The sequence below is a fragment of the Mastigoproctus giganteus genome, chromosome 3 (assembly GCF_048544385.1).
Source record: "Mastigoproctus giganteus isolate SK-2022 chromosome 3, ASM4854438v1, whole genome shotgun sequence".
In the NCBI taxonomy this organism is placed as follows: domain Eukaryota; kingdom Metazoa; phylum Arthropoda; class Arachnida; order Uropygi; family Thelyphonidae; genus Mastigoproctus; species Mastigoproctus giganteus.
This window is the reverse complement of record NC_143577.1, coordinates 208,406,943-208,421,674: the sequence shown is the minus strand read 5'-3', so window position 1 is coordinate 208,421,674 and position 14,732 is coordinate 208,406,943. Positions and strand designations below refer to the sequence as shown.

Below are 14,732 nucleotides of genomic sequence, written 5' to 3'. Positions count from 1 at the left end.
TCAGTTTTAAAGATATAATTTTACGTCCTTTTTTTTAAGTAGATGCGCAAATTACCAAAAAAAGAAGCAATCTTTTATAAAGAGAACAAATAATCATTTCCAATCATTTATAATCAACTTATGAAACTCGGTATTGGTAACCTAGCAACAACTGGCTATAATAATAAATATTTGTATTTTTAATACTTAGAAAATTATTTGTTTTAACCAGGGGGCGCTGTTACAAACAGGACTTTATGAAGAAAACATTTATTTTGATAACAATGCAAAAGCGCCCACAAAATAGAGGACATTAAAGCGATTTTAGGATAATATAATAAATTTCATAGAAAATTCATTTAATCGGTATGCAAATTTTTGATAACAGCAGTCACTCGAGGAAAAATATGTATAAAAACATTGCGTGATGCCAATATTATTAAATATAAAATTTTGCAAGAGTTGGATCAAGAAATGAAAAGAAATGTTTAGGATATTGTTGATATTATCCCATCTGGGAGCAACATACAAAATGTGGTCGGTTGAGTAATCTCTTAGTAATGTATGCATTATATTTTTTTGTAAATAAGTGAAAGGTGCCCATGGAAAGAACATAATAACAATTTGGCGTATAGAGATTTATTTAAAATTTAAGTTGGATGCGATGTTTTTAACCTTGTAATTGTTAATTTTCTAGGACAGCCATGGGAAGATGTGTGTGGCAAGAAGCAGTTCCAATGTTCAAACAACAAGTGCATAGCGAGGCATCAGATCTGTGACATCACTAAAGACTGTGTGGATAATGAAGATGAAGATTTGGACTGTGGTAGGTAGTGAGATAAATAATTATATAAGAAGGCGCTCGCATTCCTTGCATGTTTCTCTTTTGAATGTTGTTAATATGAGCAATCGCTTACACCCCCCTAATTCCTAAGAATATTTCAATTAATGCAACCGAATCTGGATCAAAAGTTGACACGACATATTACGGATTCTAGAAGCTTGGACGAACCTTTGAAAAGATACTGAAGTACCATAAGCTTGGAGTTCAAGAATGCTAAAATGGTGAAATACGGGGAAGAGTGGGTTATTAAAGAGTTGTGCATTTCCTGGCCGATCTATTAGACCCCAGTCCACTCAAAGAGCGCGTGCTTCTGCACTCACGCTCCTGACCACTCGGTTGCGTCAGGCCTAGGACTATTTGATTGCCATTGGCACGAATCACTGCTCCAGCGACCGGCATGTAATCAAAAAGGGGTTGAAAAAGGACAAAAAGAAGACTGGATCATTCATGCAACAAAACTGTCCTCAATTCCTCGAGTGGCAGTTTTCTTGTATGAATGATCCAGAGGATTGTGCCGACGAACTTTCTAGTTCGTACAGAGGTTTGTGAATTTCCAGTTCGTTCCACAGAAGATCAATGGGATTGAGATCTGATGAATGGGCACATTTTTGAAGTTGTTTTCTTATCCCTCCAAACACTCTTTCACACATTTGGCTCGATGGATAGTTGTGGATATGTGTTTTTGTGAGGGGTGGCTCCTAGAACTCTGAGAACAGAATCAACTGTAAAGAGCCAGAAATGTGTTGATGTAAGTTTGTGTGTGTGTGTGTGTTCTGTTGTTTTGTTCTGACCTCTTGGCTACACAGAAGCATCAATCACCTTGAGAGATGATTCTGGGTACTCGTCCACACTACGGGAAGATAGACCAGTCCCAATGGAGCTCGTACTGTCTCAATTAAAGACTCTGATCCACCTGATGTTGCGAAAAGGTGGGCCAGATTTCTCTGGGGCTCACTCCAGAAAAAAAATAATAATAAAAATCCCGCGGTGTAAAAAAAAATAAAAATTAAATTTAAAAAAATTGTAACAATAAATAAGAAATCAAAAATCTCGTGGTGAAAAAAAAAAGTTCTTTTAGCTACACGAAAGTGCAGAGCACGTGATACACGTGACTGAAAGTAAAAAAAAAAAAAATTGCAAGCTTCAAAAGAGTACAAAAAGTGAGAGAAAAGAGAGTTTAAAAAATAAAATATAATAAAAAAATAAAATAAAATTCATCCCGCACTGGGGTTCGGCCACAGTAACAAACACCACCGCCTATGTGTAGGAGAAAGAAAAAAAAAAATTTTAGCCGGCGGCCAGGTTTCTGTCTGCTGGTGGGGTTCTGTATCTTGTTCTACGTGAGAAGACTCCGGCTGCGAAGATTTGTAGTGGCGGAAGATTGTTAGGATTTTTGGAGGAATTGGTCCAGGTCATTCTCAGAGATTTACGTAGCGTTGATAAAGTTCTGTCGAAGGTCGTCATAGAGGGGGCATTGAAAGAGCAGGTGTAGCCAGTACTCTCTACTGCCACAGTGGCAGAGATCCGTGGGATAGAGTCCCAATTGGTGCAATTTGCCATTCATTGAACAGTGGCCGGTTAGTAGGTATGTGGTCTCAAGTGATGGAGAAAACCATTTCTGCACGGATTTCGAAGCAAAGTAGGTAATTTCAGGTAAAAATCTTCTGGTAACGGCCCCAAGGGTTGTGGTGTCCCAGCGGGTATGCCAGATGTTGACAAGTTGGTTGTAGCATCGTTTCATTTCTGCTTTGAGCTTCGTCGAGGTCAGTTCAATGTCTAAGATTTTGGTCAGTATTCTCATGCGTATCCTGAAGGTTAACACCGGAAAGCTATACATAAGTCGAGTGATAGTGTCCCAGAAATTACCTGGATGGCTGGTGTGGAAACAGTATGGCAGATCCTGCAGTTGCTCGCCACCTGTATGGGTCCTAATACCGTTGTATGGGTCCTAATTTTTCGCATATCTTCACAAGGCTGACCTTATGAAACCAGGCGCCCGCCGCATGTCACAATCGGGGGGAATACCGCCTTGTAGTACAGGAGCAGGGAACTTTTGGACAGTCCCCACTCATTTATGGTTATCCTAATAACTGATTCTGAAAGTTCTTTGATATTTTATTGCTAAGGTGTATTAAGTGCTGAAGGAAACTTAGCTTGTGATCTATGTCGATTTCCAGGACTTAGGAGACTATTGGAAGTCGTAAGTTGGATATTTTCACTTGCGGCGGCCGCCTGAGATCCAGCTTATTTCTAAACAACGTCATCTTTGCTTTAGTAGTGTTTATGCGTAACTTGTTGAGGGTAGCCCATTCTGATGGGTCGGCCAGGATGTGGTTTACTCTGTCTTTGATGATTTTTCGAGAGTGGCTGGATACTGTGATTGTTAAATCATCCGCAAATGCGATGATCTTTACTTTCTCAAAGGTGCGCGTGGGGCAGACCTGCCCGACCATGTTCCACACCAAGGCCCAGGATGGAACCTTATGGGCACCCCCGGTTGATTTGTCTAAAAACCTGGTAGTGCTTAGATTTTAAGATGATCTCCCTTTCAGAGAAATAACTTTGAAAAAATAATCTATAAAGTTGCTTGGAGCGGGAGGCTGCCCGTAGGTAGGCCAGGGTGCTATCCCACCAGATGTAGTCAAAAGCGCCCTCCAAATCTACAAATATAGCCATCTCAAATTTTGCCGTAGAGTTTTCAATGTGTAGTACGAGGTTGAATAGAGCGTCCCCACAGGACCATCCAGGGGTGAATCCATACTGGCATGGTGCAAACAGGTTCTGTGATTGAAATAATGCCATGACTCGAAGAGTTATCAATCGCTCTAGGACCTTTCCAAGGTTGTCAAGCAGGGTAATTGGGCGAAAGCAGCGTGGATCGGTTGCAGGCTTGTGAGGTTTTTAATTAAACGTAGGAATGCTGATTTCCAGACCCTGGGGAATCAGCCCTCCTTCAGACATTTGTTATACAGGAGTAGTACGTGCTGAGGGCACAACTTGTGTACTCGGAGGATAAAGATGTAATCCAACGTCAAGACCTGGGCATTCTTAGGATTATTGTTGAGTACTGTGACGAGCTCGTCTAGAGTAAAAGGATCAGTGCTGTCAATGTGGCCCTTGCGGTAGCATAGTTGTTATGCTTACTGTCTTCCCGCACTGGAAAGGGCCTCCGTTCGAATTCCGCCACTGACGAGAGGAATTTTTATTGGCCTTTTTCGCATGGCTGAGCTTGTTCACGCGCCTGAATTAGTCTCAAATGACTAATTCAGCCGCGTCGATATTTTCTGGGAATCCGCCGGAGGACGAAGAACGGAATATCCAGCAAGTGTAGCAACCCTCTCTGCTGTAGTGCTTTCTAAATGATAATCTCTTTGGAAATCAGCGATATCTTGTACCTTCCTCATTGCCGATGAACTGATTTGAACACTGGTCTGGTCACGCGGTTCGATGGCCACTAAAACACCATGTGATCTCTTATAATTGAATAGCCTAAACCTCCACGTTCCTTATAAAGTGTCCAGGTAGTGTAGTAGAATTTAAAGTCGATGCATCATGATAAGGTAAAAGCATATATTGAAGTGTACGTCATCGAGGATTTTGAGGACAATCCTGATTGGAACTATTGAAATTTCAATAGTTTCAATCTTCTATGGAACTGAAATTATTGGAATTTCAGCAGTTCTATTATCTGGAACTGGAGATCAGCATTTAAGGAATCGGTGGCGGATATTCAAAAAGTTTACGCCGTTTGTGCAGGGCAAGGTTTCTCAAACTGACAGGTGGAATGCAATGTTATATTATCAGCAAAATTATGTAGAGCTCCACTCAGTGAAAGAAGGTTAGCGCGGGAGAAAGAACGGAACATCAGAATTAGTGAGGAAGTTAGACAGAGAGCAGTCTCTCTCTGAAGGTAGACAGGAAGCCGTCTACCCTCACCCACAGCGAACGGTTATTTTGATATTGATATTTATTAGTTAACCACAACGAACGGTTAAAGAAAAAATTTGATATCCAATTAAAAAAAAAAGTCGGCAATACATAATATGGAAGATTGTTTAGAGGATCTTTATGCCAAGTGCGAGCCTTAGAAATGCATAAAGCAACTGCTTGAGTTTCACCAAACTTTTCCATTGAATTTGTTCATAGGTAGGTAAGCCAATATATCATCAGTGGATCGTCACTGAAGGAATCCATATTGGCGATCATTGATCAGATGGAAGGTTTACAGATAGTTTTGGTGTTGGTGGTTAAGAAATTTCTGTATTACTTCGAAAAGAGTAGAGATAATCGCAATGAGACGATAATTGGACGGTATTGATTTTTTATCCTTTTTCGGGAATTGGTTGGATATGAGCAAATTTTCAAGCAGAAAGAAAAACAACAGTGGAATAAGAAAGTGTAAAAAGGCTATACAAAACAGGGGCAATCTCAGTACAGGTTTTGAGAACATGAAAAACACCATCAGGACATGGAGAATTCTGAAAAAATCTTGATGCCAAGATTTTTCAGAATTCTTCTGATATTATTCTGTTGGAAGGCCACCGGAGATTTTGAGTGGAGATTATGATAGGAGGTTGGTTAGCAAGATCATCAATTATACAACAGTTAGAAGCAAAGTAGAATGTCATAGCTGAGTATGCAATAGAACCGTCTGGTTGTAACAGAGGTGAGAATGTATTGATGGACAGATATTGCGGTCAATAAATTTGGTAAGAGACTAGAATTCTCGAGTACCATTTGGACAAGAAAAAAGTTTTCTAATCTTAGACTGTTCAAAATAAAGTTTGGACTGATTAATAGCTGTTTTAAAATTGTCACCATGTATTACTTATATCGGAATTACCCTCTGTTCTTCACTAGAAGGAAGAAATTGAATTCCATCTCATCTAGGCGTTATATTAGCTTTAAGCTCATGAATAGATTATTAAATTTTTTAATAACTCGTGTTATGACACTCAGGATTGAGATTAAGCTGTATGGACCCGATCGCTACTTCAGCGTGTAGTAGTAATAGTTGGCAAAGACGTTTTTAATGTGCTCTCTGTTAAACGATGCGCCCATCTTTAGAAGTAATGAAATATTTGACACATGCTTCATATTCCAAATGAAGTTCTTGCAGGACTTCGGAGTGAAGTTCGTGCTGCAGAATGAAGTCAAAGTAATGTTGGTAATCTCGGAGCTACAGATATTTGCATGCAAATTGCTTTAGATGTAGTAAGTTCAATGATTGCACTAGCGAATCAGGCCGGCAAGATTTGATTGTAGTTGAAGAACATTGACGGAACAGCGCTGTAATGTTAACATTTGCATTGACCATGTCTGCGGCAAGTTGATGTTTCGAAAGTAATCCCTGATGGCGCTCCAGGTTTCTTTTATTGATTCTCTCATTTTCAGATTCCTCTAGTGATGTTAATGGTCAGTCCATTTCTGAAGGCAGAGAATTCATGTCCGATCCTATTAAAGAAAGAAAAAAAGCACCATTTAATTTACTCGAACACAGACTTCCTCTTAGTGCTGGAGGTTAAACGTCGCAGATAAGCTCGCTACGTCATCCAGGTAACAAAACCAATCCCAGCCTAACAGCCTCCTTTTTATGTGTGCATCAATCACGTCCTTGCAGGAGTCTCTTTAGAAGTCCGTTGCCACGACAACCGTTTCAAAGCAAACGGTTGCATCTAGATAAAGAGATGTGATACGTTTAGTGCTGCCAACGAGCACGCCTGGAAGAAGAAGATGAGGATATAGTTTCAGACGTTCGTTGTCTAAGATCTTTCACTTAAAAAAAAAAGCAACTCTTTGTTGTAAGAATTACAAGGGAATAAGATACCGAAGATAAGTGATATTCCTTTGAAAGGTTGTTTGTTGAAAAAGTGTTCAGTGACTGTCGTAGAATAAAATGACAACACTTAGACAAGCTAAGAAACAGAATCTTTGATGCAGCGAGATCTGTTTGCTGTTTTGTTCTGGTGCTTGCGAAACAGACCAAGGCATGACCCAATTCTCCTTCATTGCACCGAAAATAAAGGTAGGCGATTGCAAAACACGCATAAAAGGCTGGAGTGGTAAAGCGGAGGAGTAACATGACGAGGCTTACTTTTACTAATCTCAAAACACCCACAATTTGTTTTGAGTATACATAGTCCATCCTTAGTCTTGTCTACATGCCATAAGGCGGGATATTTAATCCGAGAGGTCTCCTTGATTCTAGAAACGCCTCTAAAAGGATTAATCTTCGTTAAACTTCTGACCTGACTGCGGAGCGTAGACCACCCACGCATTTCCCAAAAGGGTTTTGTGTTATCACTCACACGCATGCTTGAAATATTAGGAAATTGGGAGGTGGGCATAAAACAGTAAATGGTCAACTACAAACGCCGGATTCAGGCCCTATCAGACATCCTCTAAATACCCAACAGCAATTATTCAAACTCAATCGTTAGGGACTGATAAGGAAATATACGAGACTCGGTTAGCAAGTGCTTTGGCCAGATTAGAAACTTGCAATTAATAACGGAAAAGGCTAATTAGGTGAATAGTTTTCGTCCATTGTGAAGAACAGGCTTAGAGTTAAAAGGAGTGGTTGCCATTGTAGCGTTGTTTCGAGGTAGTTGAAGACGTAATGAAAGATAGAGGGAGCTTCTAGTCAAATGCCATTTTTGTTGACAGTTGTGAAGGGTGCTGGTAGCTCCTTAGTGTGGTATCGCTTAACGAATTTTTGTATTAACGTAGTTGATAAATTAGCCAAATCAGGAACATGAAATTTATACTATAATTCATGTTTTAGGAGTTACAGACGGATTATATTTCTGGTTATATTCTAGAAGTCACGTGAAGAGATTAAAAAAAAATTATATTAGGATCACCCGAAGATTACCCCATCTACCCATGTGTTTGTTCTCTGGTCGGTTTGCCTGTTTTTCTGGATTTAAAACCTAAGTTTCCGGAGAGAAAAAATCTGTTTGCTCTTAAGTCCAACATAAAAGTTCCTCTCATTGACGGAATTCGAACCCCGTCCCTTTTCCGTCCTTTGTGGGGAGAAAGATGATTACAAACAATTTGTGTAATCCACAAAGTTTTTGGTTTTTTATGGCCCAAATACAACTATGGCTATAATGCGCCAAGTTAACCCTCAAAGAGACGTTAAGAACTTCATGGTTACAGATCAATCGAGGTGTAAACAACTTACGCTTTCATTTGGAGCTGTAAAACCTTCCCGTGTAGCCAGTGGTTATAATCACCGTCTTCCATACCGGGTTGGAAAGGACAGAGTTCGAATCCCGTCTATACCTCATTGCCTTAGCTTTTTAATTCTTGACACATACACTGAGATGTAGGTTATACTCGTATATCCATTATGTTGTTGTAAATAATGTACAAAGATCGAAAGGATTTTTTATTTACATTGTATTTTCAGCCAAAATTTATTTATGAAGTGGTTTATAAAAACACACGAATACTTTTCAAAATTTTATTTGGAAAAGTATATAATACGAAACTTCCAATTAAATTTAACGTTTAAGTAATCCCAATGAAATAAGTGCAAAGCACAAATAACTATAAAATATAAAATAGAAAATGAAGTTGATTTAAAAACACTAGATTATACATTATCGAAATCGTTATATTGGACTGCATATTTCATTTCACCAATCGAGTTGAATTTCTTGCATCCTAATTGCTCTCCCATCGGAACGAACATATGAAAATCGCATGGTATAAAAATTAGATCCATAAAATTCAGAGTCAGTTAAATATATGTGGAGGGATGTTTTCATGAGGGAAAACAAAGGCGCCGTGGCTCCTTCCATAGGCGATCAAAATACAAGTTTTAATCGATACTAATTTTACGGCTTTTTTTAGGAAATCGGCATGATTCCTTGTTTGCTGAGGACACGCTTTTAAATTTTGTTTCCTGCCCGTGAATTGTATTCTCCATTCCATACTGGAATAGTTGTCCTCTAAGTCACTTGATATACCTCTGTCTCATCTGTGGCCACCATGCGATTCAAAAAGTAATCTCCTTCTGAAACCATTCATTTAGACTCGAAGTTTTGTTGGGGGGGGGTTTCATTAAAGATTATATGTATTTTATTTATTTATATATTATATCCTTTTGTTTTTTGTTTCCCCTATTTAAATATATCCCCTCTTGCGCATCTGACTATTGCTTCACAGAAAATTCTAAGCTCAAGGGGGAAAGCTCCTTAATGTGTTTAATTCCCTTTGGATAGGCTTGTGCCCAGAACAACAAAAGACACACACAAATATTGTATAAAAAAATCAGTTTATTAGACATATTTACATGAGCATAATTAAACCAAATAATAATTAAATTCATACATATGACAACATGATTTGGTCTCACCTACATGTGTGTATATATATCATATTCATACATCAGTAAAAATCATTAACAAGCTAATATCAATCCCTTCCTTTGTTAATATATTTTATCCTGCATCCTCTAAATACCATTAGTAAAAAAATATCCATTCCATTCTATACCCTTCTACATATGTTTAATACTGCATCAGTTAAATACCATTAACAAGATCAATTCCATTCCATTCCTTTCTACATATACTTAATACTGCGTCATTTAATTACCATTAATAAGAACCATCAATTCCATTCTATTCCTTTCTACATATATTTAGTACTGCACTAATTAAATACTATTAACAAGAAATATCAGTTCCATTCCATTCCTTCCTACATATATTTAATACTGCATCAATTAAATACCATTAATAAGAAACATTAATTCCATACTATTCCTTTCTACATTATCATATATCCAGCATTCTAAATATCCTATATCTAATAAATTTCTCCCTTTTTAATGTTCTTCCTTCCTGATTCTTCCCTAAACTATCTTTACCATTAGGTATTTCTAAAGTCCTGCTGACCAATTTACTGGGTTTCTACAGTTCTTGGTGTGTGTGAAGGTACTACTACAATCTAGCCACTTACTTGTAGAACTCGGCGGGGTGTCATCTTTCATCCTTCCTATCATGTACAGCTTATCTTCACTATCTGGGGCGGCGTCTTACTATTCTTGAAGAATTAGGCACTGGTAGTAGGGCTGCCAGGTAGGTTTCGGTTCCATTTTATTCAGGCCGCTTGATGCACTTCTCCTGTTTCGGAATGGCTACTCTCATGTCGGTTGGCGTTCCGATTCCATCCGATTCCTGCACTTTGCTTTCCAAGAAAAGTCTTTAATGGCAGATTCGATTTCACCTCTTTCTTGTGAGAGACTCGTTTTTATCTTTCACATATTTCTTCCCAACTCCTAGACTTTTCCAAAGAGCCAACATTGACTATGTTCCACTCAAAAAAAGAACTATGACTTTCTCAACGACTAACCCATTCTCACTAGCACCGACCAAAAATTTAAACTATGTGTCTGACTAACCCATTCTTACTCACACAGACAAAATCTCAACTTTGTGTCCTTAAACCATTTCATCCACACCGCCAAAATCTCAACTTAGTGTCATTGCCACTCCTTCACTGCCTTTTTCCTACCTCTTACTGCCGATTTCGCCACGCCCATTTCCCAGTGACTTCTACCAATCTTACATTTACTTTCGGATTCTATCTCATTCCATTTGTTGGAAAACCCCTTATTCCGCGGCCCAGTAGCACGTGATCAATACTCCCCTTTTTTTTTACAACCTGTTGGATCGGCGGCCATCCGGTATGCCGTTTAAAGGTGCCGATTGTCCAAAAACAACTATATCCCTCTCATATAACGCCTTGTCTCCATAGCATTTTAAAACCACAAAAAGTGACATTAGTGACCACAGCATCTATTTTTGGAAACTTGTGTGTGCGTTTAAGAACCGATTTCCGGTCTAGCGACTGAAGTAAATTGCCCCTACTATATTGACCTTGCATAAACATTAACTTGTTTGTTTCGCAAAACCACTTGCTGCTTTTGCCGTAGTATTCACCGTCTATTCCCTGCTTGTTATGGTAATGGCTCTGTTTTCATTTCTACTACCCACTAATTTTACAATTCTTACTGAATAATTCTTGTTATTGAAACTTCGGATATTACCATATTATCCTACTAACGGCAAGAATCCAAAAAGGAAAACAAACTTCCAAAGTCTAAAAAAAATATTTTATTTTTGTAAGATTTTCAAATCTTACAGTTTGAACTTTCATCGCCTTTTGTTCTGGTGACAACTATTTGGGCACTCAGATGCTGACTTTGCCAAATTTCAAGTTGTTACAATGCTGGCACTTCCAACTCTAATATTAAGTTTCAACGCTAATGCACTCACTCGCTCGTACTCTTCTCTTACACCGTTTGAATTTGTCAACAATTTGAATGCCACGTTTTTAGCCTTTTCTTTGTGCGCTTCTTTCGTCATTGGTTTGTGACCCTCTTGAATGATTTGTGTCAGCAAAATACTGAACTCGGAATAGACAAAGATTTTTCACACTTAAATCGAAACTTTCGATGAATTTCGGACCCTCATGTCTTTTTTGAAGAGGAACTTCATGACAGTAAGCCATCTTATTTGGTGTTGACGTTCGCACTACCATTTGAGCAATGCTTTGTCAAAGTCAGAGCTGAAACCCTTGCAGCATCTGGACAGTCAAGAGTTTGTTAGCGATAAGACGTTACTAACCAAACTATATTCAAAATGCTTGGTACCAATACCAGTGTATGATGTCAGCATCTAGTCAACTACTCTAAAATCACACATAAAGAGGCATTGATCTTCGAATATTGGATCATGAGGTGACTTAATCGGGTTAGTGGTCATCCCCTGACAATATCCAAATATTTTCAACTCAACCTTGAAAACAACTCCGTGGAAAAGCCAATTGTTTATTGAAAGAAAGCTTATCGTCCTCTGCAAAGTCATCATCGGATTAATTGGTGGCCTCAAAGTAAACAAGTTTGCAACCAAGATTTTAAAGAACTTCAGAACCAGGGGAATGGATGCCAACACATTGAAAGCTTCACAACCAAGTTGTTATGACAACTAAGCGACTGCTTAGTTGTCATAACAACCGACGATTACTTAATTGTAATAATCCTCGATAAATTGACGTGGGTTGCTATGGCAACCAAGCCACCGTTTTGTTGTCATAGCAACCGACGTTGATCACTTCAAATAACAAAATTTCTACGCGTTTCATTTAATACATTATAAGTTAATGTACGAGTTTTAATGAACTGAGTGAAATATGTGGTTTTAAAAAGATTAAGGTCATAGTACTTTGGAAGTTAACCTAAACTATTGGAAAACAACATTCAAAATTAAAATTTTTGTTTTCTTTCCTGTCTTATAGATCAGGTGCCGGAATTTGCACGATGTACTTTCGAAAATGGAACCTGCGGGTGGACAACAACTAAATTCGGCGAAAGTAAATGGATCAGACACAACGGGTCAACTCCTGCCGAAAACAGTGGACCCAGTTTCGATCATACCTACCAGAATATTAGTGGTGAGTTTAAAGTACGACTAACGATCGATATTTGTATACTGGAATTTATCATTACACAAATGTACACGATCACACTGGCCTCCAGGTGGAGTTGATATTCGTTTTGAAAAATTAAGTTCTGCAAGTTGAAATTCACGATTGCCAAGTGACAGAACAAGCTGGTCAGTCATGCAAAATGACAAACTCAACGCGTAGTTCGGGATGTTCCTGAATTTTGAAAATCGAGCATCCTTCCTTGCTGTTGACGGATGTCACGAGCACGCCTTGTTAAAACAGGGCCCCGCGAACGGAAGGAGACGACGTATTTCATAACTGACTTATTCTGTTGGGTCGTGGATCTCTGCTTCCTGTGTGTTCATTCCGATTTATTATCAACTGATTTGCTTCCGCGATATTTTTTTAGATAATATCATAACTATTCGGGACATCGGTTGATAAATGATGGAACGTACGTGGGAATAACTAGAGTGACTAAATTATTATTGGACACAAAAATGAAAATATATATTACCTAAAAAATTACTCTATTCATAATTACTAGTTGTGTTTTTCTTTAGAACCTGTTTTGGTTAGATTTTGCCTGTAAATTTGCAAGCTGTTTGTAGAATCACTTTCAGTGTGGAGACTTTCATTCAGTTTCGCTCTTCTATAAATTAAAATGAAATACTATTTCCACATGCATGATGGAGAGGAAGTAAAAAAAAAAAAAAGAAAAAGAAGATATTGGCACACTTCTGAATATTTCTCTATTTCATCAATTTCTTTTAAAGAACAGTGCCCATTTTTCTTTGAAATTGAGCCCAGATCCCAATATTGAACAGCCACAAAGACCTTGCAGTTTATTTTCAACCCAAAGCTAAGATTTCATCATCATATTGAGCCCATAGTTACAAAAATGAGTAACCTTTGATGGTACAAATCCTTCTGTACATAAATGACATAAGAATGATGAATAAAATATCCAGGCTGTAATTTAGTTTCCTGTGTGCTATTGCAGAAGAAATCTGAGCTTCAGCAGGTCTGGCAATAAACGTAAAAATCTATGCCGAAGAGTACTGGCTGTTCAAGTGGACCCTTGATAACCACCACATTCCTCCACGAGTACGGACCACCAAAATGGCCGGTCAGATAGATCTACCTAGGCCTATCAACCCACCATAAATAGCAGAAGGGATCTCTTTCTGCTGTTTATGGTGGGATCCTCTAGAATCTCCATAATCAGCGCATCCCAGGACTGCTGTCTCAATGCTGCTGCCAAAATTACGTAGCCGGGCGTTATTTTCTGTTAGGCCTTGTGCATGGGCCTACAAAGTTTTTATGACCTACGCAAAAACAGGCCCCCCACCCCAAAATATAATTCAAACAGAAGTCAACGATTTTTATTGCAACAGTAAAATTCTTAAAAATTCATTAGCAACATCAGTGATCATATTGCGAGCAAATTATTTTAATTGGTGGTGTAGTTTAATTTGTTTAAAAATGTCTAGTCACTCCAGCAATTAAAAATATCTCTTCATTTCGAATATTCGAATACGGTTTCATATATATGAAGAGAAATAGATAGATATAAGTAAAATATTAAATAAAACCACTGAATTATAAAATAGGTGTATATCTTCTCTTCTTCAGTAATTACTCTCTTCATCTTTTATTATTATTTTTATTCTATCAGCCGTTTTCTTAGTTTATTAATATTAGTAAAATAAGTTTTTGAAAGTGAAATAATGTCACGTTAGCGCTTAATTATAAAAAAAACAACAGAAAAACACAGAAGTGTAAAATAAAATCAGAATTAATCGCACAAGATTAACCAATTGAGAACAAAACCTGCGTGTAGTTAATAAATATTAAATTAATTTATTAAATCTATGTTTCAAAAAGAACTTAATAAAATTGTACATATTTTAATCAGTAGATTTTATTATTATTTCTCCCTGATTGGGGGTTCCACCTCGTGACGGGTACTGCTACCAAGTACACAGGGTGGGTGGTTGTTGTTATGTCTGGTGTTACTGTTGGTCGAAGAACTCTCTGACTATCCTACAGGTGTTTATGGCTTTAACTGTGTTCCCTTCGTTCAGCTTTGCTTTCAGCAGGCTTCTGAGTCTCTGATGGTATTTTTCGGTCAGGCAGGCCTTAATTTCCTTGTGCTGTAACTGCTGAGCCTGCATCATCGCCAGGTTGGCCTCTCCCTCTATCATGGCTTTGATCCCTTTACCAGTCTGTAGCTGGTAGTTTCGGTTGACTAATTTTCCGTGACGCAATTATTATTATTAATTATTTATTATGGATTTCATAATTCATAGTTTATGTTTATACATAAAATATGTTCGATTCGTGTCCTACATGAGGGAGGATACGAAACTAAATAATTTAGTTTTGTATCCTGCTGTATGCGCTAACTGCTTCCTTTTAGTTTACTGAGCATTGTAATAAAACA

General features: G+C 38.1%; 1 protein-coding gene across 1 annotated transcript in view; it reads left to right on the top strand.

The window, feature by feature from the left end:
- Positions 1 to 14,732, top strand: part of LOC150088639 (tyrosine-protein kinase receptor-like) — a 106,547-nt gene that overhangs the window by 75,302 nt on the left and 16,513 nt on the right. Inside the window, exons 4-5 of the mRNA XM_090369600.1 lie at positions 677 to 805; positions 12,137 to 12,292. Coding sequence (XP_090225726.1) covers positions 677 to 805; positions 12,137 to 12,292 — 285 coding nt within the window. The remainder of the gene's footprint in view (positions 1 to 676; positions 806 to 12,136; positions 12,293 to 14,732) is intronic.